At 52.1% G+C, this 23465-nt stretch overlaps 9 protein-coding genes across 9 annotated transcripts; 4 read left to right on the top strand and 5 right to left on the bottom strand.

Annotated features, from left to right (window-relative positions):
* Positions 1-783: 783 nt before the first annotated feature.
* On the top strand, positions 784-1533 carry CDEST_01947 (uncharacterized protein; the record flags this gene model as incomplete). Its single annotated transcript, XM_062918106.1, has 3 exons — positions 784-900; positions 947-1156; positions 1198-1533. The coding sequence occupies 3 exons, from the start codon at positions 784-786 to the stop codon at positions 1531-1533; spliced, it is 663 nt and encodes a 220-aa protein (XP_062774157.1).
* Positions 1534-1879: 346 nt separating this feature from the next.
* On the top strand, positions 1880-2536 carry CDEST_01946 (uncharacterized protein; the record flags this gene model as incomplete). The annotated part of the gene is made up of 1 exon (XM_062918105.1): positions 1880-2536. One exon carries the CDS (start codon positions 1880-1882, stop codon positions 2534-2536), a length of 657 nt encoding a protein of 218 aa, XP_062774156.1.
* Positions 2537-3739: 1203 nt separating this feature from the next.
* Positions 3740-4417, top strand: CDEST_01945 (uncharacterized protein; the record flags this gene model as incomplete). Its single annotated transcript, XM_062918104.1, has 1 exon — positions 3740-4417. The coding sequence occupies one exon, from the start codon at positions 3740-3742 to the stop codon at positions 4415-4417; it is 678 nt and encodes a 225-aa protein (XP_062774155.1).
* A 6495-nt stretch (positions 4418-10912) lies between these two features.
* Positions 10913-12442, bottom strand: CDEST_01944 (Putative ferric reductase, NAD binding domain, FAD-binding domain, ferredoxin reductase-type; the record flags this gene model as incomplete). The annotated part of the gene is made up of 3 exons (XM_062918103.1): positions 10913-11582; positions 11644-11711; positions 11767-12442. The coding sequence occupies 3 exons, from the start codon at positions 12440-12442 to the stop codon at positions 11025-11027; spliced, it is 1302 nt and encodes a 433-aa protein (XP_062774154.1). The 3' UTR covers positions 10913-11024.
* Positions 12443-12454: 12 nt separating this feature from the next.
* Positions 12455-13541, bottom strand: CDEST_01943 (uncharacterized protein; the record flags this gene model as incomplete). Its single annotated transcript, XM_062918102.1, has 2 exons — positions 12455-13157; positions 13273-13541. 2 exons carry the CDS (start codon positions 13539-13541, stop codon positions 12455-12457), a joined length of 972 nt encoding a protein of 323 aa, XP_062774153.1.
* A 102-nt stretch (positions 13542-13643) lies between these two features.
* On the bottom strand, positions 13644-14392 carry CDEST_01942 (Putative serine-threonine/tyrosine-protein kinase, catalytic; the record flags this gene model as incomplete). Its single annotated transcript, XM_062918101.1, has 2 exons — positions 13644-13799; positions 13856-14392. 2 exons carry the CDS (start codon positions 14390-14392, stop codon positions 13644-13646), a joined length of 693 nt encoding a protein of 230 aa, XP_062774152.1.
* A 1411-nt stretch (positions 14393-15803) lies between these two features.
* On the bottom strand, positions 15804-16257 carry CDEST_01941 (uncharacterized protein; the record flags this gene model as incomplete). The annotated part of the gene is made up of 2 exons (XM_062918100.1): positions 15804-16105; positions 16200-16257. The coding sequence occupies 2 exons, from the start codon at positions 16255-16257 to the stop codon at positions 15804-15806; spliced, it is 360 nt and encodes a 119-aa protein (XP_062774151.1).
* A 3564-nt stretch (positions 16258-19821) lies between these two features.
* Positions 19822-21614, bottom strand: CDEST_01939 (uncharacterized protein). Its single transcript, XM_062918098.1, has 2 exons — positions 21079-21614; positions 19822-21011 (listed from the first exon to the last, which is right to left on the bottom strand). The coding sequence occupies exons 1-2, from the start codon at positions 21307-21309 to the stop codon at positions 20373-20375; spliced, it is 870 nt and encodes a 289-aa protein (XP_062774149.1). The 5' UTR covers positions 21310-21614; the 3' UTR covers positions 19822-20372.
* On the top strand, positions 19832-20017 carry CDEST_01940 (uncharacterized protein; the record flags this gene model as incomplete). Its single annotated transcript, XM_062918099.1, has 1 exon — positions 19832-20017. The coding sequence occupies one exon, from the start codon at positions 19832-19834 to the stop codon at positions 20015-20017; it is 186 nt and encodes a 61-aa protein (XP_062774150.1).
* Positions 21615-23465: the final 1851 nt, after the last annotated feature.

Here is a 23465-nt window from a genome sequence, read left to right as displayed (position 1 = left end):
GTCCTCGCCGAGGCCTTTGCTAGGTTGGATCCTGCTCAAAACCATCTATTGCTTCCTGGAGACGGTAGTGTCAATGTCGTAGTAGGGGGCCCCATGTATCACGACATCTCTTGTCAGCCAGAAAGATCCACAAACAGCGGGTGATGAATGGATTTCCAAAGGCGAAGAACCGGAAACCGGTTTCTGTCGTGGCTGAACCGGGCTTGCGACAGAGAAACACTATGTGGGCATGCAACACATGCCTTAGTTGCTCTCGGTTGTGGAAAGGTCACGACTGTTTGTACAATGTGTCGACGGACAACTGAAGACGAGACTGCCACTGCACTCCAAACCTATCTACCCGGCTTGGCTGATGTTAAGCCAAGTCCGGAGTTCCTACTGTTTCGTGAACTTCCTGCCCTTTCGAACCTATCGATCATCGTCAAAAGTCACACCATGTCAAACTCAAACCCATGAAGCTGCATGAGGAGTCTGTTTTGGCCTTCTCGGGTGAGTATCAAATATTGCCTAGACGTGGCCTCCACACTGCCTTGTGTCCCGCCAGCAAGAGAATCCACAAACAGCTGCAACGATGAACGCATTTCGACATTGTATACTTCGCGATGTTACCCGGTGCCGTCAAATGTAGCTCCAACGTTGAATATCAGCGTACGTGTGTACGTTGAATGAAATGGCGGACCGTACTTTAATTACTGGTCAAACTATTTATGCGCTCGTTTCTTCCAGGGCTACGGTTGGCTTTTCTAGATCGCCCACACAAGTCTACTGGCCGTCTTCGTCACAATGATTTCCAAGATAGTGACAGCCCTCCACGTCATCTTGGCGGTAGTGATACTTGCACTAACCGTCAGGGTTCTGCAAGATGAAGCGAACGAGAAAAAGGGCATAGTGCAGATTCTGGTGCGTGCCCCGTAAACATAAGGGACCGTGACTGACAGTAGCAAAGCTGCATGAACGAGCGCGACGCTTCGTCCAGGTTCCCGACGTGGTTGGGTCTATTGCCACGGCGGTGAAGAGTGTGGCGTCCAGCGTGGTCACCGCCGCAGTCGCGTCAGGAGAGTCTTTGGTGACCGCGAGTCTGCCGACAAGCGTGTCCGTGGGAACAAAGTACGCGTGTGTTGATTCTCGGTGCGCCGCCATCCCTGGCTCTACCTGCGTCTGGTCCAAGATCTTGCCCCGTTCCTCCCTTCGCCCCAGGAAATCGAAAAGTTGCAAGGACTGGTGGACAAATGTCCGAACTTGGAGACCGTTCTGTCCGCCGGGCTCGCGTTGGTGTTAGTTTCGGCTATACTCTTGCTTGCCGGCCTCAAGTTTAGGCTGCTCAGCTTTGTCTCGTTCGGGTTGAACGTCGTTGCTGTCGTGCTCTTCGCGGTAGTGACGGGTTTTGCGGTTTCGCTGCATACAACGTCTCAAGCTGTCGCAGACTTGCTCGGCGTCGAGGCAAGCAAGGGGAATGTTTTTGGAGCATCGATTGGTGATTTGGTGGCAAGTTTGGTTATGTGTGCGTTGGCCCTCGTCCAGATCTTCATCTAGAAAGAGAATCGGCGGGTTGGAAGCGTTCCAATGGGTGAAGTGCAGCTTTCTTTTCTCATCAATCCAGCCATTTGCGACGGCAGCAGTAGCCAACTGGTAGACTAGATGCACACCTATCCTTGTGGTCGGTCCAAAGGTGCATGGCGAGGTCGGCTACTTGCTTGCAGTCATATGCCGCAGCAATCACGTCTCAAGAGGAAATACACATGCGGAAGGCTGCTTTCCTTACAATTGGACATCGCTTTCCGATTACACTCCAAGCCTCTAATGGCTGTCGAGAAGACACATCAGACGAGTGGCGCATTTAACCTGCTTGTCGGACAAGGATCGTGCCGAGGAGGGTGCCATGGGTACGCCACCGAGCGAAGTATTACATCAGTCCGCCCTCCCGCCATTCTTGAACGTCATCGCACTATACCTCCCTACTTTCCATGTAAGGCGTTTGACAACGCATCCTGCCAGAATGGAAATTCATGGCGTCGTGTCTCTCAACATCACGATCATATTCACTTCAGGAGGGGGTGGGCTGAGCGGCGAAAACTTCGATCACCTGAAAACTTTCGTGTGCCGCAACACGGACATTCGCCCATCAGAGATCGATAACGACGCTCCCGTGGTGGTCAGTCAGCAGGCTCTAGAGAAGACGTTGACTCGCCTCGGCATCTCGGCTGAACGGGTGCGCTCTGCAAGTCATTCGAGAGGCAAGCTTGCGACTCTCGTAGACTGTCAAGCTGCGAGCTCAGCCGAGCAACACGGCAGCACCAAAAGAGGTACCATCGAGACGTCAAGGTGGAGGAACACAGCGAATGAACTGCAGCCAGTCATCGATCGCATCGGTTCAGGCATCCAGGGGCTCAACCATCAATGGCAGATCTTGGACGACGCACAAAAGCGACTGGAAAGATTGTTCATCGTAACCTCAGATGAGGTAGACTGGGACGATTCAGTCAGAAGGATTCAATCGGAGCTGGATCTCTTTGAATGTGAAGAGACGGATCCATGACTCTCGAGTAACTTTCATTGACGACAGCAGGGTCTTTATTACTTGGGTCCTTGTAAAAGCATCTACCACTAGTTATCGGGACCATTCTCGGAGTTTTACATATCTAGGTCTAGGTCAAGGTTACTACAATAGAAATCGTACTTGGAATGTCACTGGTCGTCTGAGCCCGTCCTTGCATGGACAACCTGTGCTTCCTCACTGCTGTGCTATGACTACCCGTGTCATTACCATGTGTCGAGCAAGGAAGCTGCTCGACATCCGACATGACCCCACACAGATGCCACCCTTTTTCCTGATGAAAGACGCACTACTTGCAGCGGTCCTGCTCGCAGGAGTCCAGAGGCGAAAACAATGGAGTCTTTCCTTCGTACATGGTAGAAGATACGTGATGATCCCTCGTTTCGGGTTTGACTGGCGGTTCGCAAGCTTCTTCACGGCTGGGGGATTCTGTCTGGGCAGGCAGACGTGGGTCTGCTCGAGCGCATCGGTGGGCATTTTCCAGCGCTCGTCGAAGGAGACTGTTTACTCGCTCTGTGGATCTGCCGCCGACTGAGTCACCAACGATCGATGACATTGTTTAAGGAGATATGATGGTCAATTGATGGTTGTGTAGTCTTTCTGGAATGCGGCTTGGGCCTTCTTCAAACTCGTCACTGAGGCGGGAATAGAGCGAGCGAGTACCAAATATTTTTGGCGGCGCTCTGAACAGCACGTCATGATCTGAACACAAAATGCAAGGAGCAGGGAGAAGCCGCTTCCGCCGCTAGAGCCAGAGCTGACTCCCAATCACAGGCGCGGCGGTTGAACAGCGCTTCATTATGCTCACGTCGTTAGTTCTCACAAGAGTCGAATCGCGACGGAACAAGTCTCTTCCGTAGGCGAATCCATAATGGAGCCTGGCCTTGCGAGCTGAGAGCATGACCCCTGCCGGTTCAAAATACAGCTCTATGTGGACGCCTTCCCAGAAGTTGATTTCGGATTTTTCGACAGCGTGGACACATACTGTACATCCATAACACTAGACAAAGCATTTGAAGCGGCCCAGATTCTGCTTTGTGTGAGATGTTTCCTCTTCCCTCGCACGTATGACTATGGTGCGGGGTTAGCAGAACCGAGCGAGACTTACCATTTACGCCAGAACTACACTTTTGGGCGCTTTTCTGTAACAAAACCGGTCTCGGTTTTCTCATCGATGACACAAAGATGCTTATACACTCGCGACAGGCCGACGTAGTGTACCGTGGAAACACTACCAAACCTATCGAAGACGGCACAGCTATGGCCCCAACCACAAGCGACACCAGTGACGACTGGCTTCAGATTCAGAATCTCATCTTTACAACCGATGACTTCCTCAAGAAGGTCTCCAGCAAGGATCTCTTTCTGTTCGTGATTGGCATCGACCTTGAAAACATTCTGGCAGGAGAGAACCCAAAAGACGTTCACTTGCTCCTTGGACTTGGTCACAACAAACGACAGATAACGGATCTATTTCCCAACGAATTTCTACACGGCGAGCTGAAAAAGGCGCTGAACAGCTCATTGACATATGGCGGCACGCTGGAGTTGATGAAATCTGTGTTCAAGATTGCTACAGCCAATACGACTATCCATCTTCATCTTGACGGCCTTCTCCGTCCGGGCTCTGGCGAAGGAGAGATAAGCGTTTCCCCCCATGTTTTCGTCGAGGCAGAGAATGGCATCCCACGGTCTATGTTTCTGTCTACGCACGACTTGACGATGCCCGCGCGAGACCTAGATTTTAGCCATGCATCCCCAAGAACCACATCAAAAAGTGGAAAAACTATCAGTGCATTTTTTGCGGAACTTCCAGACGATCTCTGCCCCGACAACATCAGAAGCTGGATTTACAGGAAATAGATCACGTATCGGGAAGGCTTTTTGTAAAACGGACAGGATTCAGAGAAGAGCGACCTACGAAGTCGTTTCTTTCACGTACAAAAAAGGGCGCAATGGGTTTCGCCAAACTTTTTACTGACTGTTTTCCGTACTGCTGTTGTGGAGCTGTGGCTCATGTGGCCTCCCAGATCACGCTGGCAGCTACGAACTACCCATGGACCAGCCACTGAACAGAGAGAGAATCCGACAGAGCCAGAAATGAGCATAGATAGAAATGGGACAAATTCAGATGCACACGGCCGGAAGTGGCTAACCAGTAAGCTGCCAGAGACCCAGCCAGTCCCACAGCTGTTTGGCGCCTGCTTCTCTCGCCTAGCCCTTGTTCCGTAGACACAGCTCTGTTGGCCAATGTAAGTCGACCGTGTTGGAGAACCCCGGTCTCATAACCATGAATCAAGTGAGCCCCGATGTGGCATAGTGACGGTTAGTCAGGGTGGCCAGCGGAATATGCATATATGAGTGAGCAGAAAAGAGTGTCTTATTCGTACTAAAGAGTGGATGGTATCACCACGGGCTTGTGGGCCTAATGCTATCCTAATAAGTGTTACAGAGCTAGGGCCAGGTGGAAATGACAGGCTGGCCTGTTTAAGTACAGTCAGACCATCCTGGATGGGTTATGTCCATGACTCGCATAGAAGCATGCATGGATTCTGTCACACCCCCTCAGAGAGGCAACTGTTGAAGTTGTGTCTCTGGATAAAGAAGAGCTTTTGATAACTGACGATTAGCGAGAGCGACAGAAGGTAGGGTAATGTAGTGTTGAAGACCCAAGATTGGGATTTCCCTTGATCAAGTCGTGTGGTGTTGTGACCACTGCTGATCTGGTCTGCAGATCATCCTACCCAAGCATCTAAGCTGCCTGAGCTATCTCGGCTTCTCTGAGAGCCTTGACTTGTTGCTCAACGTTTGCCATACCTAGCTGGGCTAGAAATCGGCAGTGCTTCTGAGCTGGCAGTGCTTTGGTGAGTCCGTCTGCGACCATCTCATTGGTTTTGATCCAGTTGAAGTTGATGAGACCACCCCTGACTTCCTGACGAAGCCAAAGATTGCTGATATTGATATGACGAAGCTTGCTAGTCACTTGAGGTCTCTCGGTGGTGAGGAGTCTCAAGGTTGCTTGGTTGTCGCACTGGAGAGAGTAGTCACCATCAAGATCAAGCTGAAGTTGTTCGACTAGTCGGATAGTGGCCTTGTATTCCTTTGCAGCTTGCGTGAGGGCGACCAGCTCAGCCTCAGTACTCGAGGTAACAACGCGACGTTGCTTAGATGACCTCCAGCCAATAGGGCCACCAAACATCATCATCATATACCCTTGGGTGCTCTTGCGAGTTGCGAGGTCGTCAGCAAAGGAGGCATCTGAGGCACAGAAGAGAGTTCCTGGTCCTTGAGAGTTGTATTCGATCGCGAGATAACGAGTATGATCGAGGTAGTCAAGGCAAGCGTCGGCTGCCTTCTTGTGCTTGGCTGATGGGTTGGTGAGGAATTCAGAGAGTCTGGATGAAGTTCTAGAGATGTCTGGTCTTCCAACGACTCCTGCATAGTTGAGGGATCCAATAAGTCGCTGATAGTGGTGGATTTCGGCTGGAGTTGCTTCCTGATCGTTAGGAGCTAGGTTGTCGACAGCCATTGGTGTCCCAGCTGGCTTCTTCCTCTTGTTCACTGCGAATTCGTCGCAGATCTTGGCAATGTAGTTGTCAAGGCTTAGCCAAAGCTTGCCAGCCTTGCGGTCTCTGATGACTCGTATGCCTAGAAAGATGTTCATTTCTCCTATGATCTTCATCTCGTAGATCTCTTGAAGTCCCTTGACGACTTGCTCGGCCATCTTTTTGTTTTTCTTACGATAAATCACAGCAATATCGTCCACAAAGAAGAAGACTAGGACTCCCTTACCCATGAGGATACAGTCGTCCTCATCAAGGGGAGCAAGTCCAAGTTTCTTGAGAGTATCAGAGAGGCTCTTCTGCCACAAAAGAGGGATTCTCCTCAGACCATAGAGTGCCTTGCGAAGGATGAGGCAGGATCCCGGCCTGCTGTAGCCCGGAGGGAACCAGACATAAACCAGTTCATCAAGGGTAGCGTTAGTGAAGGCATTTACAGCATCAAGCTGCATCGTCTCTAGGTTGAAACGTGCCACAAGGGCCATCACGCTGCGAAATGATCTTCCAGCGAGTGTCGATGCGTAGGTTTCCAGCCCATTGAGTGGCTGAAGATCTCCTCTGACACAGATCCTTGCTTTGAATCGCTTGAGAAATCCATGCTTGTCGAATTTGTAGGTATATACCCACTTGAGAGGAAGAATTCGATGGATCTTCTGATTGACGTCTTCTAGTCTGGTAAGCTCGAAGGTGCCCTTCTTCCAGACTGTTCGATATTCCACGTTCATTGCTGCCAGCCACTTGGGCCAGAACTTGTGCTCTTTTGCTTCGGAGTATTTCTGGGGAGGTGAGGGGAGGTCTCTGCGATGAATTTGACCTAGATCATGAGCGAAGTCGTCCCATCTATCCTTTTCCTTGGTTGAATCTGTCAACTGGAAGAAGGAAGATCTGATTGATGAAGATCTATCCTTAAGTCGGCGAGAGGATCTTGTAGCTGCCTCTGGTTGGTGATTGGTTTGACCAATTGGCGTTTCCCGATTGTAAATAGAGTTATTGCGGCTTCCTCTTGGTCGTCCTTTTGGTCTCCCTGTACCTATAGTAGGAGGTGGAGCATCCGAAGAATCAGCGACGTGGATTGTTGACTCAGCGGTCGTTGCTGAGGATGATGATGAGGTGGAGGGCGAGCGATCCTGAATTGCAGTATCCGGAGTGGGTGACTCTTCATGGGTTGTTGACTCAGGAGTAGGAGGGTCCTGAATGAAAGGTTGATCTGAGTCTGAAGTTGTTTGTAGTGACAGTTGCTGAGTAACTGTCTCTTCTTCTGGGTCTGTATAGGTTAAAACATGCTCTTCCACCCCCTCAACTGAAGGAGTGTGTGACTCCTGAAGTTGTGTTCCTGGAGAGCCAGTAGGAGTAGGCAGTTGAGGCTCTCGCTGTTGGTCGAAGCACTGTTCCCTGGCATCCCTCGGTCCAACTGCAGCAGCTGAATGATGCTGGAGGTCTTCGTCATTCCACAGTCGTGAATCCATGGGGAGATCTTCACTCTGAGGATCAGGAATCGGAATCTCCAGAATAGAGAAGACTCTCTCTAGCTCCGTTCGATGAAGGAGACTGGTATCCTCCTGGCTGGGATCGTATAGCTTCGTTTCGTCGAATGTGACATCTCTGGTCCTCATGACCTTGTTGATTGCTGGGACCCAGATGCGATAAATGTTGGTACTGTCATAACCACAGAGATACCCAACGTGGGCTCTAGGCTCGGTCTTGTTCGCCTTCTCTTCCCCTCTAAGGTATGTTGCAGTGAGAGGGTAGGCCTTACAGCCGTATCGTCGTAGATGAGCAAGTTGGGGGAGCTCAGCTCTCTGATGAGTAGTCCAGGGCCTAGAGTTGAGCCAAGAATTGATCAATCCCTCTGGGGTTTGCCAAGCGTGCCTCTTGCGGGGCATTCTGTTGCTGAGATAATTTGCAGCTCTCACAAGTTCAGGGGCTAATTCCTCTGGGAATCGTGATTGATATCGTAGGGCCCTAGTGATCTTGAAGAGAATCTCACCAGCCTTCTCTGCTGGATTTTGAGCCCCAGTATAGGCTGCAGATCGCTCAATAAGCTTGCCGTTATCTGCTGCCCACAAGTCGAAGGCATTTCGAAGAGCTGTTTCCCAATCAAGGCGAAGGATCGAGAGTTTGAAGTGGTATTGTTGCTCAAGAAATGTGGCCATCTGAATGATCGCCTGGAGTCCCTCCTTACGAGAATTGAGGAACCGGACCCATGTAAACCCACTCCATTCGTCCCTTACGAGCAGGACGATCTTCTCACCATTATAGGTCCTTCTCAGTGTGAAGAAGTCTATGGAGACGTAATCTCCTGGGGCGGTCGGATTGTGGTCAGGCCTCCTTCTTGAGACTTTACGAATCGCCTTGCCTGTGCTGCAAGCCTCGCATTCGATGGTTGTCACCCCCTGAATCTTGATTCCTCGGCTGGTCTTGAGCAGATGCTCAAGAGCTTTTGCACTTGGATGGCCGAGACGTTCGTGCCAGATCATGGCCTCTGCAATGGAGGGCGTAAGAGGATCCCTGGAATTAGGTTGACCTCGCTTGGCTGCAGGCTGGGCGTCTGAAAGAACGAAGCTAACGTGTTTATCGGAGGTTGTATTTGCTGGGACTGACGTCGTGGTGTCGTTGTTGTTGAAGGATGAAGCTTGAGCAATAGTTGAGTCATGATTGTGGTACTCCAGGAGATATTGACCATGTTTCCAAGGTGTGTGATACAGGACCTCTCCTGTTCTGGTCTCAAGTCCTGGATGGCGAACCGTGAAGATCAGGCCTTTTTCCTTCAGGGGCTCAGCTCCAATGAGGGTTACAGGGTAGTCTGGGCAATACCAGGCATCCCGTACGATAAACCCTTTCTTCCTGAGACCACCTTGGTTAGGGCGGATCTTCATAGTCCCGCGAGCGATAGCTGTCATTCTTCCTCCTCCAGTAGTGAACTCTGTTGAATGGCTGAAGTCTAGATCCTTCATTCTAGAGCGATCGTTGCAGATGTGGAATCCAGTCCCAGAGTCGACGATAACACTGTTCCGGAGTGGAAAACCAGCATATAGACTTATTGCTGGAGCGCTGTTTGGGGCAGCATAGAAGGACGAGGAATCAGAACTGTGTTCGGTGTCCCTATCGGAGTCTGACTGCTCTTGGTTGAAGTAGGAAGAACTTTGACCTGCGTTCTCCTTGTACGGTGGAGAGGAAGATTGAGTAGCCGGCTTGTCTGACGAGGCTGACGAGGAGACTTTAGCGTTGTTGAGTCGCCCCTGCGCCCTTGGGTTCTTCTTAAGCCAGGCCTGACCCCGTTCAATAGCCTTCTTGTTCTGAGGATGGTTTGGGTCGTAACTAGCCTTCCTCTTCTCCGGGTTGAAGTGAGGACAGTCAATGACCCAGTGTTTTATATAACCAAGGCAAGCAGGACACTTGGGAACCAGTATCTCGTTTCTTTTCCCTTGTGACTCTGTTGGATTGCCCTTCTCATCTTCTCCTTGCCAAGTGGCGAAGCTAGATGCTTTGGCATCTTTGAATAGCCAGTCAGGATGGAAGGACCTGACCCATTGACGGAAGAAGTTGGCTTGTTGAATTCCAGCACATTTCTCTCCTGCCTTAGGGGGTTTCTTTATGCCGTTTTGGTTGAAGGAGAAGGTAGCAGTTGTATAGTAGCTGGGAGCGAGTGGCTCGACTGCCTTAAGGAAGTCAGCAACTTGAGTGGTTGGGTCAAGAAGCGCTGGAAGTCCAACGTCAACGACCTCATCCATGATGTCAATGTAGTTGCTGAGCCAATCAGACAGCTTGGATCGCTTGATTGAGCCCATGTGAGCTTGATAGCGACGAAGAATGAGTTGTTGCCTCGCGTAGTTATCCGGGGCAAGCTCGTCTCTGAGAGCGATGATCATTTCTCTGAGACTCTCTTTACCACTGACGTGGTTGATGTACTGGGCCTCAACTGTGGAGGTGACCCAGGAAAGAACGGCAATGATGCCTTTGTTAGCCCTTTTGTAGTCTTCCATTCGATCGGCATGTCTGGCCTTAGCCAAGGCAAGCTCGTTGACGAAGTTCTCGGCTTCAGGGCTTGGTTCAGTAAGACGGGGCCTGATGTTCACCACTTGTTGGTCTGGATCTATATAGTTCCAGACCTCATGGATCCTAGCCACCAGCTTGAGGTTTCCGTACCATTTGGTCCAGTCAGCGTCAGAAGTCAGCTTCTGAGTGACCTTAGATGACTCCATGGTTGAGGAAGAGGCAATTGTAGCCTTGTGGGGTTGTATCGATATCGTTAGGATGGATCGATTGCCTATAGAGAGGCAGAGTTGTTGCTTCCGTTGAAGCTGAAGATCCTGGCCTGTGTGGCTGCAGGATTGGCGCTGGCCAAAGGAGACTGAATAGTCTCAAGAGTTGCAATGCACTTGATCGATTGATGCTGTCTGAGTGACAGGTCCTTGCCTCTTGGCTGAAGGAATCAATCAAGACGACAGTTGCTAGAGTCGACTGGGCTCATAACTGACGGTTAGTCAGGGTGGCCAGCGGAATATGCATATATGAGTGAGCAGAAAAGAGTGTCTTATTCGTACTAAAGAGTGGATGGTATCACCACGGGCTTGTGGGCCTAATGCTATCCTAATAAGTGTTACAGAGCTAGGGCCAGGTGGAAATGACAGGCTGGCCTGTTTAAGTACAGTCAGACCATCCTGGATGGGTTATGTCCATGACTCGCATAGAAGCATGCATGGATTCTGTCACATAGCCTGTGGCGGCAATGGACTGCCAGCTGCCCACGAGCGCTGCACGTATGAAAGGCACGAATGAAAGATGATTAAATTACTTGTTTAGCAACTGGCCATCTCTTTTCTGAACCCATGGTACGATATCTAACGGTCGTATGGGAAGTCGCTATCAGGAACGTGCTCGCAGGTTGACCAAGTACACATCCAAGTGCATCAATCCGCCGGCTGATAATCAAGCTCCCGCAGCCAGACATTGGTCTGAAGATATTCGCGGATGGCTTGTCCTTTGCGGTACTCGTCGTACAGAGGGTGGTTTTCTTCAATCAGGAAACCTCCCGCAAGGTCGCAAAGTGCGTCCCGTATTTCGTTTGCGGCGGATACTACGGCGCTGGTGAGAAAGGATTCGCCACCGCAGAAACAGCTCTTACCAAGAATCAACATGTCTCCCGTCTTTCCAACTGCTTCTTGTACTGTGCGATCGAAGACGCGTGATGCCTCACTCCACATGCCTGCCGCGAGATCGGGACTGCCCACGTAGAGTCGCGCTCTCGTCCCGAAATCCCTCACACGAGCCGGTTTACCATGTGACCGACCGGTGCCGCCGTAAAGATGCTTGGTCACCAGCCGTTCGACATCAGACGCGCTCAGGATGTGCGTCGAAGCGCTTTTGGTTATCAGCTCGTCGCTGGTGCAACCCGGGATCAGCATCTTGACATCTTCGACGGACATTCCTTGTTCCCGCATGTCATAGTAAATGGAAATCTCGAGGATCTGTTTTCAGCTTGGTCAATAAGGTCGGCCAACGCTCAGGAGGGGACTCATATGTGTGTACGTAGCCATCGTCGAGCGTGTCATCGTTCAGTATAGGGTTGAGGATTGACTCGGCCGCATGTACGATCCCTGGTATAGTCAGTCCGTAAATGACGTATTGAGTGCGCGTTTTCCTTGGACCTACCAAGGTTGGTTACCTGCCAAATAAGGTGTATCTGCCGCGTGCGGCCTCTGCAGTGGTTGTATCCGTACACAAGCTTCTTCAGGTACGGAGCCTGGGCAGAAATCCCGTGGTCCGTAGCCACCATGAGCACCGCCTCATAGTCCCACACCGGCACGCTGACGCCGTGTGGCCCAGAGAGGAGGGCCAGTCGGGGCACGACGTGCCCGTGAGAATATCGGACCAGGCTGGAAGTGAATCCTCGTCGGGGCTTGATGAAGAGATCGACGATGCTTTGTTCCGCTTCCGCCCACGAAGTCACGACGAAGGGATGGCACTCAAACAGTCGGACTCTCGGGATCCACAACAACAGGTACTGTCCCGCCTCGAACTTGAGTGGCCTCGACAGCTTGATTGATACCTGCACGGTTCCCGTAACGTGGTCGATGTAGGCTCGTCCAAACGTTTGTCCCAAAGCCTTGTTGCGAAAAGCCATCAAGCAGCCCTGGACCAAGGTTGCCAGTGTCGTCACAGCAAGGTAGATGTACACCCACAGCCTGAGCCGGCCAGCAACCGATAGCAAGTGCAGCGCGGCCCCCACCGCTGCCAGCGCAGCAAGTGCTTGGTGGGTCCTCAGACAGAGCTCGTAGATGCGACGGCGGAAAAAGGGTAGAAAGGAGATTGTCGCCGCTGCCACCATTGCGATGGAACCCTACGAGAAAAGGTCAGAACTTGCAAGTTCACGAGCGGGAGACAACAAAAAAAGAGTCCCCATTACAATTAGCAGGAGAAGCTCGTTGATGCCATCCGGGACCTGGACCTGATACTTGTCGTTCTGCATGGCACTGACGATGTGGGCCGCAAGAAGCATCGCTGCTACGCGACCCTGCCACCTGTGCATCGCCGCGTAGTGCCGAAAAGGTAGAGCCAGTATGTCTGCGGTAAAGTCTAAGCAGGAACTGGCAAACAGTGGGAGTGTGTTGAGGAGGGCCAGGTTCCCCGAGCGAGAGAGAAAGGTTGACGGTCGGAATGCCAGGCAGAACGCGTTGACGCCCATGTACACTGCTGGAAGCAGCAAGGACACGACATTCCAAGGACCGAATAAAGAATGACGATGAACCAGAAGTCGATAGAGCAAGTGCTTTTCGAGCAGGTGCGCGAGTCGTCTTCGAGCTCTGCTTGTGCGAGACAAGACGTTCACAAGAACGAGGCCGGCAGTCATGCCTGCAAGGCAGATTGCATACAAGGTGGTGACCCAATCCATGACGAAGTCGTGGTCAGGGTGGCAGAAGGGCACGGAAAATGATTTCGCGCGTGTTGCATGGAAGAACGAGACGAAAAGAATGGATTGAAAAAGAACGGATTGGGAAGAATGGATTGGGAAGAATGGATTGGAAAGAATGAATTGCTGAAAACTAGAAGCCTAAGAGTCTAGTAGAGAAGAACACGTAGGGTTATCTGTTACGGGGCAGGAAACGGCTGATAGAAGCTCGATTCGGCGCCGGCGTTGCCTAGGCCTTGCACTCATACTCTCTTGGGAAGACTGACACACGTGCCAGACTGAGCAGACCGAGGAGACAGTCGGTGTCGCGGTGTCTCACGAGCGGATGCTGCAAGTACCAGTGAGAAACGTGGCCACAGAGGGATGCGAATACCAAACGGCGGGCACTACCAACGTTTTGCAACTCGTCGATGGACGACGCCGAATCGATTGCGACCAGGAAAGCAAACCCGTCCGAGTCCGGAGGCCAGCGGTCGAGGTCGTCGATACCTGGCGTCTCCTTGCAATACTTTTGCATGAGAAGCTGAGAAACACGGCACACAGTGTCGATATGGTGCTGGCTGTGGCCCTCGAGCGGCCGGCAAAGCTCTTGGTTGGCTGCTCCGTGTCAGACGTCGGATCAACAGCCCAACAGCATCAGGCTTCCGTCGCTCCAGTTGCTAGGAAAGTACTTGCCAATCTTCACTATTCCCGCATCGGTCACCAATATGCTGCCGCTGTCGAGCGTGGGATGTTCAAAGCCTTCGGCTTCTAGATAGCTGAGACCGTCTACGACCTACAACGCAGAACACGTCACTCTCGATCCTCGAATGCTTGCCTTCCGTCACTTACCTGACCAACGATGGCACCCAGCTGGGCTTCGTCGGGATATTTCGGGCATTTCGCCAAGTGATAGAGGCTGAACGTCGTGGGCTCGAACACGGCGTGCAGATAGGTGTCTGTCATGTACGCGTGGACAAACTCGACAACGTTCTGGTGGCGGAGCCTTCTGAACTTTGACAGAGCGTCTTGCGACTCCAGCAGAGCGATCTTTCTGATGTGTACTTGCGTTCCCTGTCTTACCGCCACTGTCAGGCTACCCCCGAGATCGTGTAGCTGGAACTCCTCCCGGTAGTGTTTCCAGGGCGAGTTCCATTCGATGTCCGACGTCTGGGCTGAGGAATGGGTCTTCTGCGAGCGAACGATATTCTGTGCTGAGTCCTCAAGCGTGGCGTCAAATTTTCTCTTTGGCCGCAATGCGATGTGCAAGCTATCGCTCGTTGCCGGCGTATCGGCCGCAGAGTATGCCCTATGATCTGGTGCAGTAGCATTTTCAACGGTATGATGAGCCGGAAACATAGCAATCTGTGTCTTTCGGTTGGGTTTCATGATGTTTATTTGAACGTCTCGTCCTGCTCATGTGGTGATTTCACGGTGTTTCGATTGTGTATAAGTAGACTTGCTGGAAGCAGATTTCGGCGGTTGCGCAAGGCATGCGGGTAGAATATCAGCTCCAAAACTGGTGACGGAAAAGAGACAAGTCTGTCTCACACGACCAGCCACCCAGCTAGGCTTCTCAATCCGAGTCGTGGCTGGTGATTCGACCATGGCGTCTGCGTGGAGGGACGACCGAACTGCTGCTGTGCGTATGTTGTTCACCTTGACAGGGGAAAGAAGCAAGTTGCACATCGGTGAATGTCTGCATTGCACTTTGTGAAGTGATTGTGTAGACACAGCCAACTGTGTGGTGCTCGATCGCGTGGCACGCAGTGAAAGGGTGGAAACCTTGCTGCTGATAGAGTTTGGCTGTGTCGCAGAAAGCAGAATAAGGCATGAACTATCTACACTTATCCAGAATACAGTAGAGGCATGATCAGATTTAGTACATGACGAAGCGATGCGCGTTCTGGTTACTAAATGAGCCAACGAATCCAGCATACGAATCCCATCGATGTGCTTGCACCAATACCTCCTGCCACAAGCCACCAACCCGAAGCCCGAATCAGTTACGAAGGGAGTGTAAGCAAACAAGACGCTCAATACTCCCCCGGGATGCATCATTCCATCTTGCGACGTAGACCATTCAGCACATATCGATACACCACACATAAAACACACGAGACGACAAGTCACCAGCCCGTCAATGTTGTAGTGGCCATTGATGTTGCGACCATTGGCCTCCGTGAACCGTGCAAATGTTGCGAATGATAGACAGACATCCAACCAGCGAGCTCACCACCGTAGGACTGCGTTCTTGTGAGCGACGACAGCCACGAAAATATTTTCGCTAGGAGGGGCCACCGCCACTCTGTCTCTTTCTCGTTTTCCAGCACCATCTCGTCGTATCCAGAGACCGCATAGGTTGCGACTCGATCGTCAATGGCGTATCGGGGAGGGGGGAGCCGTCGCCCTTCATCGTCTTCAGCTACACGTACAATACCTTGAGAGAACTGAAGAGCGGAAAACAGCATCAGCGAAGCGGATGATCGACGACTTGAACAGGAGCGAAAGCCGGCCCAGAGGGGGAAAACCTCGAAGCTCATACACCGTTCAAAAGCATGAAAAGAAGCACTTTAGAATTGTGAACAGGCTCTGGTCTATTCCGGGAGATTTCCCCTTGTGACTGCCTACTCCAGCATGTGTCGAACTGATGTCTGCACTCCATGCAGGGATGAGCTGGTTCTTCGGGGCGCGCATCTCTGTTTCAAAGAGTTGTTCGTAACCACGTCTAGGAGACCATGCATCGTTGCTAGGTGCGCATGGATCGGACCGCCCAAACGGTTTATAGTACTTTGACAACCTAGAATGCGGTGCAATTCGCCAGATAGCTGATTCTTTCCTGCTCCAATGTCGACTTCGTCGTCCTCAGCAACGCATGCAGCTGATCTGCCAACTCGAAAAGCTCCCGCACCAGGCCAAGCATGGTCCTCCACAGCTCACGCGTCGCCGTGAGCTTGCGATAGAGAGTCATGTTCTCCTGAAGTAGCAGGGGTATGGCCGTGTCATACTGTTCATCAGCCTGCTTTGTGAGCCTCAGCAGCAGGTCATCGAGCTCGAAGGTGTCGGAATAAACGCTTGACGTGCGACGAGGTTCCACCGTTGCTGCAGCACTTGTCTGGTCATTGCCCGTTTAAGTACTTTGGAGGGATCTACTTCTGGCTTAACGGCTAGCGTTAAGTAGGGTCAGGCGCCCAACCAATTACTGTCGTAGGCCTTTCTCCCTCAATCGCGAATCGTTGACAGCCACTGGGCATGCAGAACGCCAGTGCATCGTTCCGCGATAGTTTCTTGCCAATCATGGCTGCAGTCTGGTGTTCACGCCGCCGTTGACCATCACCAAGCAGCTGCATCCGCCCCCATCACGAACATACCAGCGGGCGTCGAGCGGTTCGAACAATTCTGCCGTCGCCCTCTTCCCCCACGTAGTATTCATAGCGTGGTCGAGCGCTTCCTCGCAAGGATTCTGCCCTTCAACGCTGATATATGGAACTTCCCCTCAGGTTTGGAAGCCTTTCTGCGCCATCTGCTGTCATGGGCCGACATAAGCGGAGCTGTATTCTGCGGTAGTCTGATCTACCTAGAGCGGGCTGCGCACCGCGGACAACAGACTCCGGTGACTGAGATGGGCCGGCGTCTTCGGGTCTTGGCGGCAATCATCCTTGCTCGGAAATATCTTGAAGACGACATACGAAACGCGGTTCTGGATCGGCCTGACGGCCAGGATGTGTTCGTCTTATTTCACAGACGACGACATTCATGACGCTGAAACGACACTTGTGGAAGATCTCGTTTGGGATCTGAGAACACACCGTCATGAAATGTACGTAATGAGTACGCTGGTCCGCCATCCGGACACTATCTCTGTGTTAGACCACAGGGCGCTCTGACGTCAGCCAAAGACAGTTTTTCAGTGTTGGCATGCCCGAACCACGCGTTATAACGGGCGATATGTCCGAGCGATATGTCCTGTACATACAGTACTGTACACGTCAGCTGCAATCTCTTCTAGTTGAAGATACAGCTCTACTGTCGTCGGATAGGGAAAGACCGGTGCGACAGTCTCGTCGCAGTAGCTCCAATTAGGGTTGTACGCGTCGGCGCAGCGAAAGACCGCGAACGTTGATGACCCACTTCAAACGACGGAATGAAAGCTAGGGTCCAAAAGACGCCCCCCCCCCCCAAATGTAGCGCCACCAGATGCTAGCGCCAGATTTGGCCACAGCCGCCGCCATCCGGTCCGGCCACTTTCTCTTCCTTCTTCCATCCTTCCAACGAGTCCAGCCCCGACACCCCGGTTATCCCACGAACCTGTCGCTTGGTCTAGGCCTGGCCTAGGCCTAGTCTAGCCTGGTCCATCTAGGGCCAAATGCGGCCGTTTGCTCATTCGGTGACATCTGACCAAGAGTCTAGAACGTGTGTTAACGCAAGTACTGACAGCAGTTTGGTGACGTCGTTCTACAAGGGGCCGACCAGCCTCCTCACATCGAAGCCTCGCAAGCGGCTAGAGAGAGAGGAGCGGGGGAAAAAACATAAGTAGGAACGTCATGTCCGGCTTGGACTAAGGAAATTTCCTGTCGGGCTGGGCCTCTAGCCCCCATCTGCTAAGATGCCGTTGACGCTTTTTCAACGATGCCACTAGCGATGTTGTTCTTTGCTTCCCCGTTGACACTAGCCAGCGATGCCGCCGCACCGGTTCTGCATGTTTTTTGCTTCCCCGTTGATACTAGCCAGCGATGCCGCCGCACCGGTTCTGCATGTTCTTTGCTTTCCCGTTGATACTAGCCAGCGATGCCACCATGTGATGGGGGGCGGCGAAATTCGGACTCTGCAACCTCCACGTGGTGCCGCCTGGGAACCTATCTTTGATCAAGGTAGAGCCAGTGCAGAGACGTGACAATGTGTGGGTGCCAGTGCTGGTGAGCGCTACGCACAACGTTTTGCAGGGGTGGAAGTGTAGGAACGGACTTGGAGTGAGGGATTTTTGGAGTTGGACAAAATTTCTACACACGCGCTACCATCTACCAAAACACCAGTAAACCCGGCACGACGACGAAACGAGAGACAGAACACGAACTACAACAACGAAGCTGCCCATTTTCGATCGAACCAGGCAAAAACCACCCGATACTGCTTTCCAGGGCATGAATAGAGCACCGTGGCACCTCCTAGATCCAGTGAACACCTCCAGACAGATCGATAACGACGTTGGTTCGTCGTGGGACAAACAGGAGCTACGCTGGCTAAATTGCCTTCCAGTTAGCCCAGGGCAAGACATGGCCGGCCTATCAAAACCAGCTGCAAGGCTGAAAACACGGTCGGAGATGGCGGCAGGCAAACCGTGTCTGACCCGGAGAGTCGTGCCCGGACAACCAGTGGGCTGTAATAGACAGATGCGAGCAGCAGGCTTTTCTGATCCATCTCTCGCTGAAAGGCCCGAGTTACAATACAAGATTCCATTCTGGTCCCGTAAAACCAGCCAAGCTGTTTTGCAGATGATTGATGTTCAATGTATGATATGTGAGCGTGCTTCTATCGGTTGGGGGCCTTTGGAGCCGACAACATGAGGCGTTGAACAAAGTTTTCCGGCGGGTTCCATCGCTGGATGATGATCTTACGCAGGGACATGGGACATGGCGGGGACGTGGGAAATGAGAGGCCCGAGATGTATGTCATGCCAGAAGAACAACGCGCAGGCCACAAATGCCTGGCAATGGCGGTGGTCACTCACATACCATACTTCACGAAAAATATTCCGTCGCCGAAAAAACCATGCCAACTGTTCGATGGAGTTATTCGGTCTGGGCATTGCACTGCGTCCTTTCTTCTCTTCAGGCCACTCACGGGGTTTCTCAACAACATGCTCCGCATAGTGTTTGTCGCCAGTGAAGATCAACCGTGTATGCTGATTTGTGGGGCTTCGTGTCACGCAAGACGGCTCCTAGCGCCACAAACGGATGCTATGAGGTAGAGCCACAACTACTTTTGCTCGCCCGCACTGTCTTCGAGCATTCTGGTTTTGTGGATCGCCCAGAAACCAAGGAATGCCACCACTGGGAGTCTGGGAAAACACACCGCGGCTGTTTCTAGCTTTGGACATCGAAAAGCTGCTTTGAAGGGAGCCATACTTGCTCCGAGCGGCACGCCCCACTGACTGGTCACTTGCAATGGCCGACTACGTTCTAGATGACTGGCGTTGTGTTTGGACCCGATTCTGACTCTCAGTAGGAGCTACTTTCAGCCACGCAGCGAGGACCTTGCTTGCTCCGCCGCGTACCCTATCCGTGAGGCTCATATCTGGCTCGCAGCTTGTTCTTCCACAAGACAAGGTCCAGAAGCGCTTCCACAGCAATCGAACAGTCACGTTCGGGCCGCCTATGCACGTTTGCGGATCCCCACGTTGGTACCATACATCCGAAGCAGTACAGTATTGGATCGGCCTTTTACAGAAAGCTGAAGCTTGGAGCAAATGTGCACAGCTTCCTCTTCGGAAAGACTCGCCCAGTCTCCAATCATGCTGCGCACAGTGTCGTGATTCGAGAAAATGACTGTGCATGCCGACTGGTGCTGTATTCGGGGTTGAAGCGGGTGGCCGGAGCCGCAAATGGACGTTGTCAAGTATAGCAACCTCCTTGCCGGCCTGTTCGTACTATCATCATGCTCCAAGTCAGGATCGTGGGTGATCGCAGCGACGACTGGAGATCCGAGCAGCAGGTTATGGCTGTTTCCGGCTGTGAAAAGATTGACAGACAGTGTGTGTAGAAGAAGGAGCTACATCTCCCAGCCAAAGAACTCATCACCCCCACAGACATGCATTCACCGGTCTCCGTCATGTCTATGCCTACGATTATCAAGCTTCGTTGTATGCACTGTCGCAAGCTGGCCGAGCTCACCTCAACTGACGACCTCGAAGACGCGAACATGGTCCAGGTTGGATACAACTTGTTTTATTGCTTCGATTGCGCCAAAGCAACCGGGTACACGGAGGTGCACGGCCGCCGAAGCACATCGGCCTAGGAACAGGCGGATACCGCCCGCGCATCAGTCCTGTCTTCGACCTCTGAGAACGACACAACGAGGTTGATAGAAATAACAACGATTACTCAATACACCCCACTTTATAGTCGCTGTCTAGTGATGATGCTACGTTCTACGGGCGATATATCGTGCAATGGTTTTTCTAGGAAGGACTCGTCAACGCGGTCTGCCGCCTCACGGCACGCACTGGAACGATCTCCCATAAAAAAGGAAAAAAGAAAAGTAACTACATGGGTAGATCATCCCACTGCGTCATGACAAAATCCATTCCACTGCAAAAACTAGACGATTCGCCCGGCACACCATGCGTTAGGTTTCGGCGCCTTCAAACAAGCTACGATGTACTTCTCCATCTGGCTTGGTGAGCGATCCGGTGTAGCGGTAGCCGTTCCTGTCTGGTTGCGAGCCGCATGCGCAGAGACACTTGTCTCAAAAACCGTTGCACTATCCGCGCTTGGTTTTCGGCGGAGCCAGCACGCGTCACTTGTGCAGTCGGGGCTTTCGCATTTTTTGCCATCACCGTTTGCCAATGTGAGAGGTTCTTGGATCGTCCGGTCTGCATTTTGTTTCCAGCCTCCTCCATCCCAAAGACGTCCTGCCTACCGACGTCAAACATGCGGATTGACGTATCATGTCCACCCACACCATCAGCGACGGCGCCATCGGGCATTTCGTGGTTTTCGAAAGCCCGGCTCGCACCCCGGACGGCCCAATCGTTTCCCACACCCCCGTTACGCTGCGTCTCATCATCGCAGTCTCTTGTTGCTGTGAGAGTACCGCCATGACCGGCGTTCGGATAGCCGGCCGAAGTAGCGCTGTTCCTGTCGGCAGCGATGTAGTGGGAGACGTCTGCGGCGTCGATCTCGACGCCGCCGCCTCCTTGTGTGGCCTGTGCGGGCTGATCTTGCATCTGGGCCCGCTGTGGGTCGCGTGTTCGACTCGTGCTGTGCAAGCCGTTCAGAAGTTCCGCCAACTAGTTCCGAGTCGCATCAGCTTTTGCTACCTCCGAGGGTGGGCAGGGGGTTCCCGCTGGAGCTTACAAATCCGTTCACGTCCGGAATGCTTTGGCCTTCGGGGACGTGTATGGCCCCCTCTAGACGTCCATGTGTTGGGTTGAAGTGGACGACAGCCGAAAACACGCGGGCCTCTTCGCCTAACTGAACCGCTTTCCTTTTGGCGCTGTCACCAGATTTTCGCACCTTGTCCTTGGCCCTCTTGTCGTAGGTGTATATCGTTGTTTCCGAAGACGCACCGGCCATTGTTTCGTTCATCTAAAATCGTCTCACAGTGAATGTGTCTATCGCGCTTCTCTGGAGCGTTAAACCGACTCCTTATCCTACGACACCATCGCATTGCTCCCGGATGTAGCGCCAATCTAGTATACAGTCATTTACACTTTCGTCACATCCAAAAGTTGATCCTTTGTGTTTCTGCAGGACCTCCAGCATCTCCAGCGGATGATGGGGTTTTTTTTTTTTTTTTTTTTTTTTTTGCGTGATGGTCTGGACCTGCTTCCATTTCCCCGTCTTCTCTCACTTCGCAAAAGGTGGCATCATGACCTAGAGCCGGATCTTACTCCTGGTGGGCGTGCAGATCCGGCCGAAAGTGGCACTCTACGATATGGTTCATAACTCCTTCGAGACCACATAGGCCCACACCGGTCTCGATTGCACACCATGGCCCAGGCCGAGCCCCCCTGGGGCCGAGAACGTGGTCCATTATTGTCTGCGTCCATATATGCCTGCGCCCATATATGCCTGCGTCACTTTTGGCTCGCCCATATATGCCTGCATCCATATCTGCCTGCGTCACTTTTGGCTCGTCCATTATTGTCTGCGTCCATATCTGTCTGCGTCCATATATGCCTGCGTCTATGTATGCCTGCGCCCATATATGCCTGCGTCACTTTTGGCTCGCCCATATATGCCTGCATCCATATCTGCCTGCGTCACTTTTGGCTCGTCCATTATTGTCTGCGTCAGTTTTGTCTGCGTCCATATTTGCCTGAGTCCATTTCTGTCTGCGTCTGTATTTGCCTGTGTGTCACGGGATCGTGTGCCAGGGTAGTGTCAAACGTACCGCGAGTCATGGTTTCGCCATGACCCCTTTTCTCGCGGCGACGCGCCGCTCGCATAGCGCTATCTCTCCTTCCTCTTCTTCGCGTTACGTCTTGGACTGTATCTAGACCTCGCCGGGCGTAATGAATTATGTATGTATGTGTGTATCTAGACCTGAACCTACGGGTCATGAGAATCCATCTATTTCATTGAACCTGCTTCCTAAAGCCGTGACCCTCATGTGCGTTCATTTTTGTCTGCGTCCACTACTGTCCGTGGAGGCCACAGTCGAGGCCTGACTCAATCGTCTGAACTACCTATCATGCCGTTCGTTATTGGCTGAGGAGTGGCTTACTCCGCGAGGTGGTTTCGTTCGGCATTATGTTCTCTGGCCACAGGCTCGAAGTGCCTAGTAGGCCCCCAACCATCAGCTTTTATCACGGTTCGCTTATATGGTAGCTTGGGGTTCGGTCTGCTGACCGAACATTGTGCTTTTTGGCCCGCTGGCTCAACGGCAGTAAACCCAAGCACTGTCGTTTCGTCACAGCTTCAGTCATCTTGTCAGTTACCTATTCCATCAGTTCTGGCAGCCAGTAATAGCCAGCTCCCCAGGTCGGCATATTGTCACTAAGAGTATTGTCTTTGTTTGAGGGTCTTGATTACATACATTTGTGCTTACACCCTCATCTGCATCATGGCCGTGTTTAGGCCCATCATTTGCCTCTACAACATCGCCAATCTTCTCCATTTCGCCATACGCATCCTATAGAAAGTACGACACACTCAACAATGTCGATCGAGCAGTACCGCTACGCCGAATGCGGTGATAGACGGAACGCATCTCGGTCTGGCTTGGTCTCGATCATCGAACGTGCTATAGTCCATGATCGTACTGTACGACACAATGATTGAGATGAACTACAATTCAATTGGTTCTACTCGACCTGTTCGTAGTAATTTTGTATGGATATCATGCGCGGTCATGCCATCCCTGACGAGCAAATCCAACCAAGAAGAGTAAGCCCCAAGCATGGAGTGCACACACACGTCGTTCTCATCCGACTACCGCCCAAGAGAGTGGACTCATCGCTTACGACTGCCAAATACACACACACACACAATTTATTACGCCCGGCGGCAAAGCCGAAAGGGCACCTAAGCTGATTACATGTACCTTGCTGAGCTTGTGTCCTTGTCTCCTTGAAGCCCATAAGTGATGTCTCCATTTCCTGCTTGCACCTCCAAATCTGCCGTCTCGCTTCGGATTCCCGTGGTTTAGATGTATTATTAGCATGCCACCTTGAAGCCTATTCTCCAAGTGTTCAGCGTCCTATCTACGGCGGCTGAAGCGGTGCCTGCTGTCTGTGGCA

Source organism: Colletotrichum destructivum, chromosome 1, assembly GCF_034447905.1.
Source record: "Colletotrichum destructivum chromosome 1, complete sequence".
NCBI lineage: Eukaryota > Fungi > Ascomycota > Sordariomycetes > Glomerellales > Glomerellaceae > Colletotrichum > Colletotrichum destructivum.
Note: the sequence above shows the minus strand (reverse complement) of the source record. Positions and strands in the feature narration are given on the sequence as shown.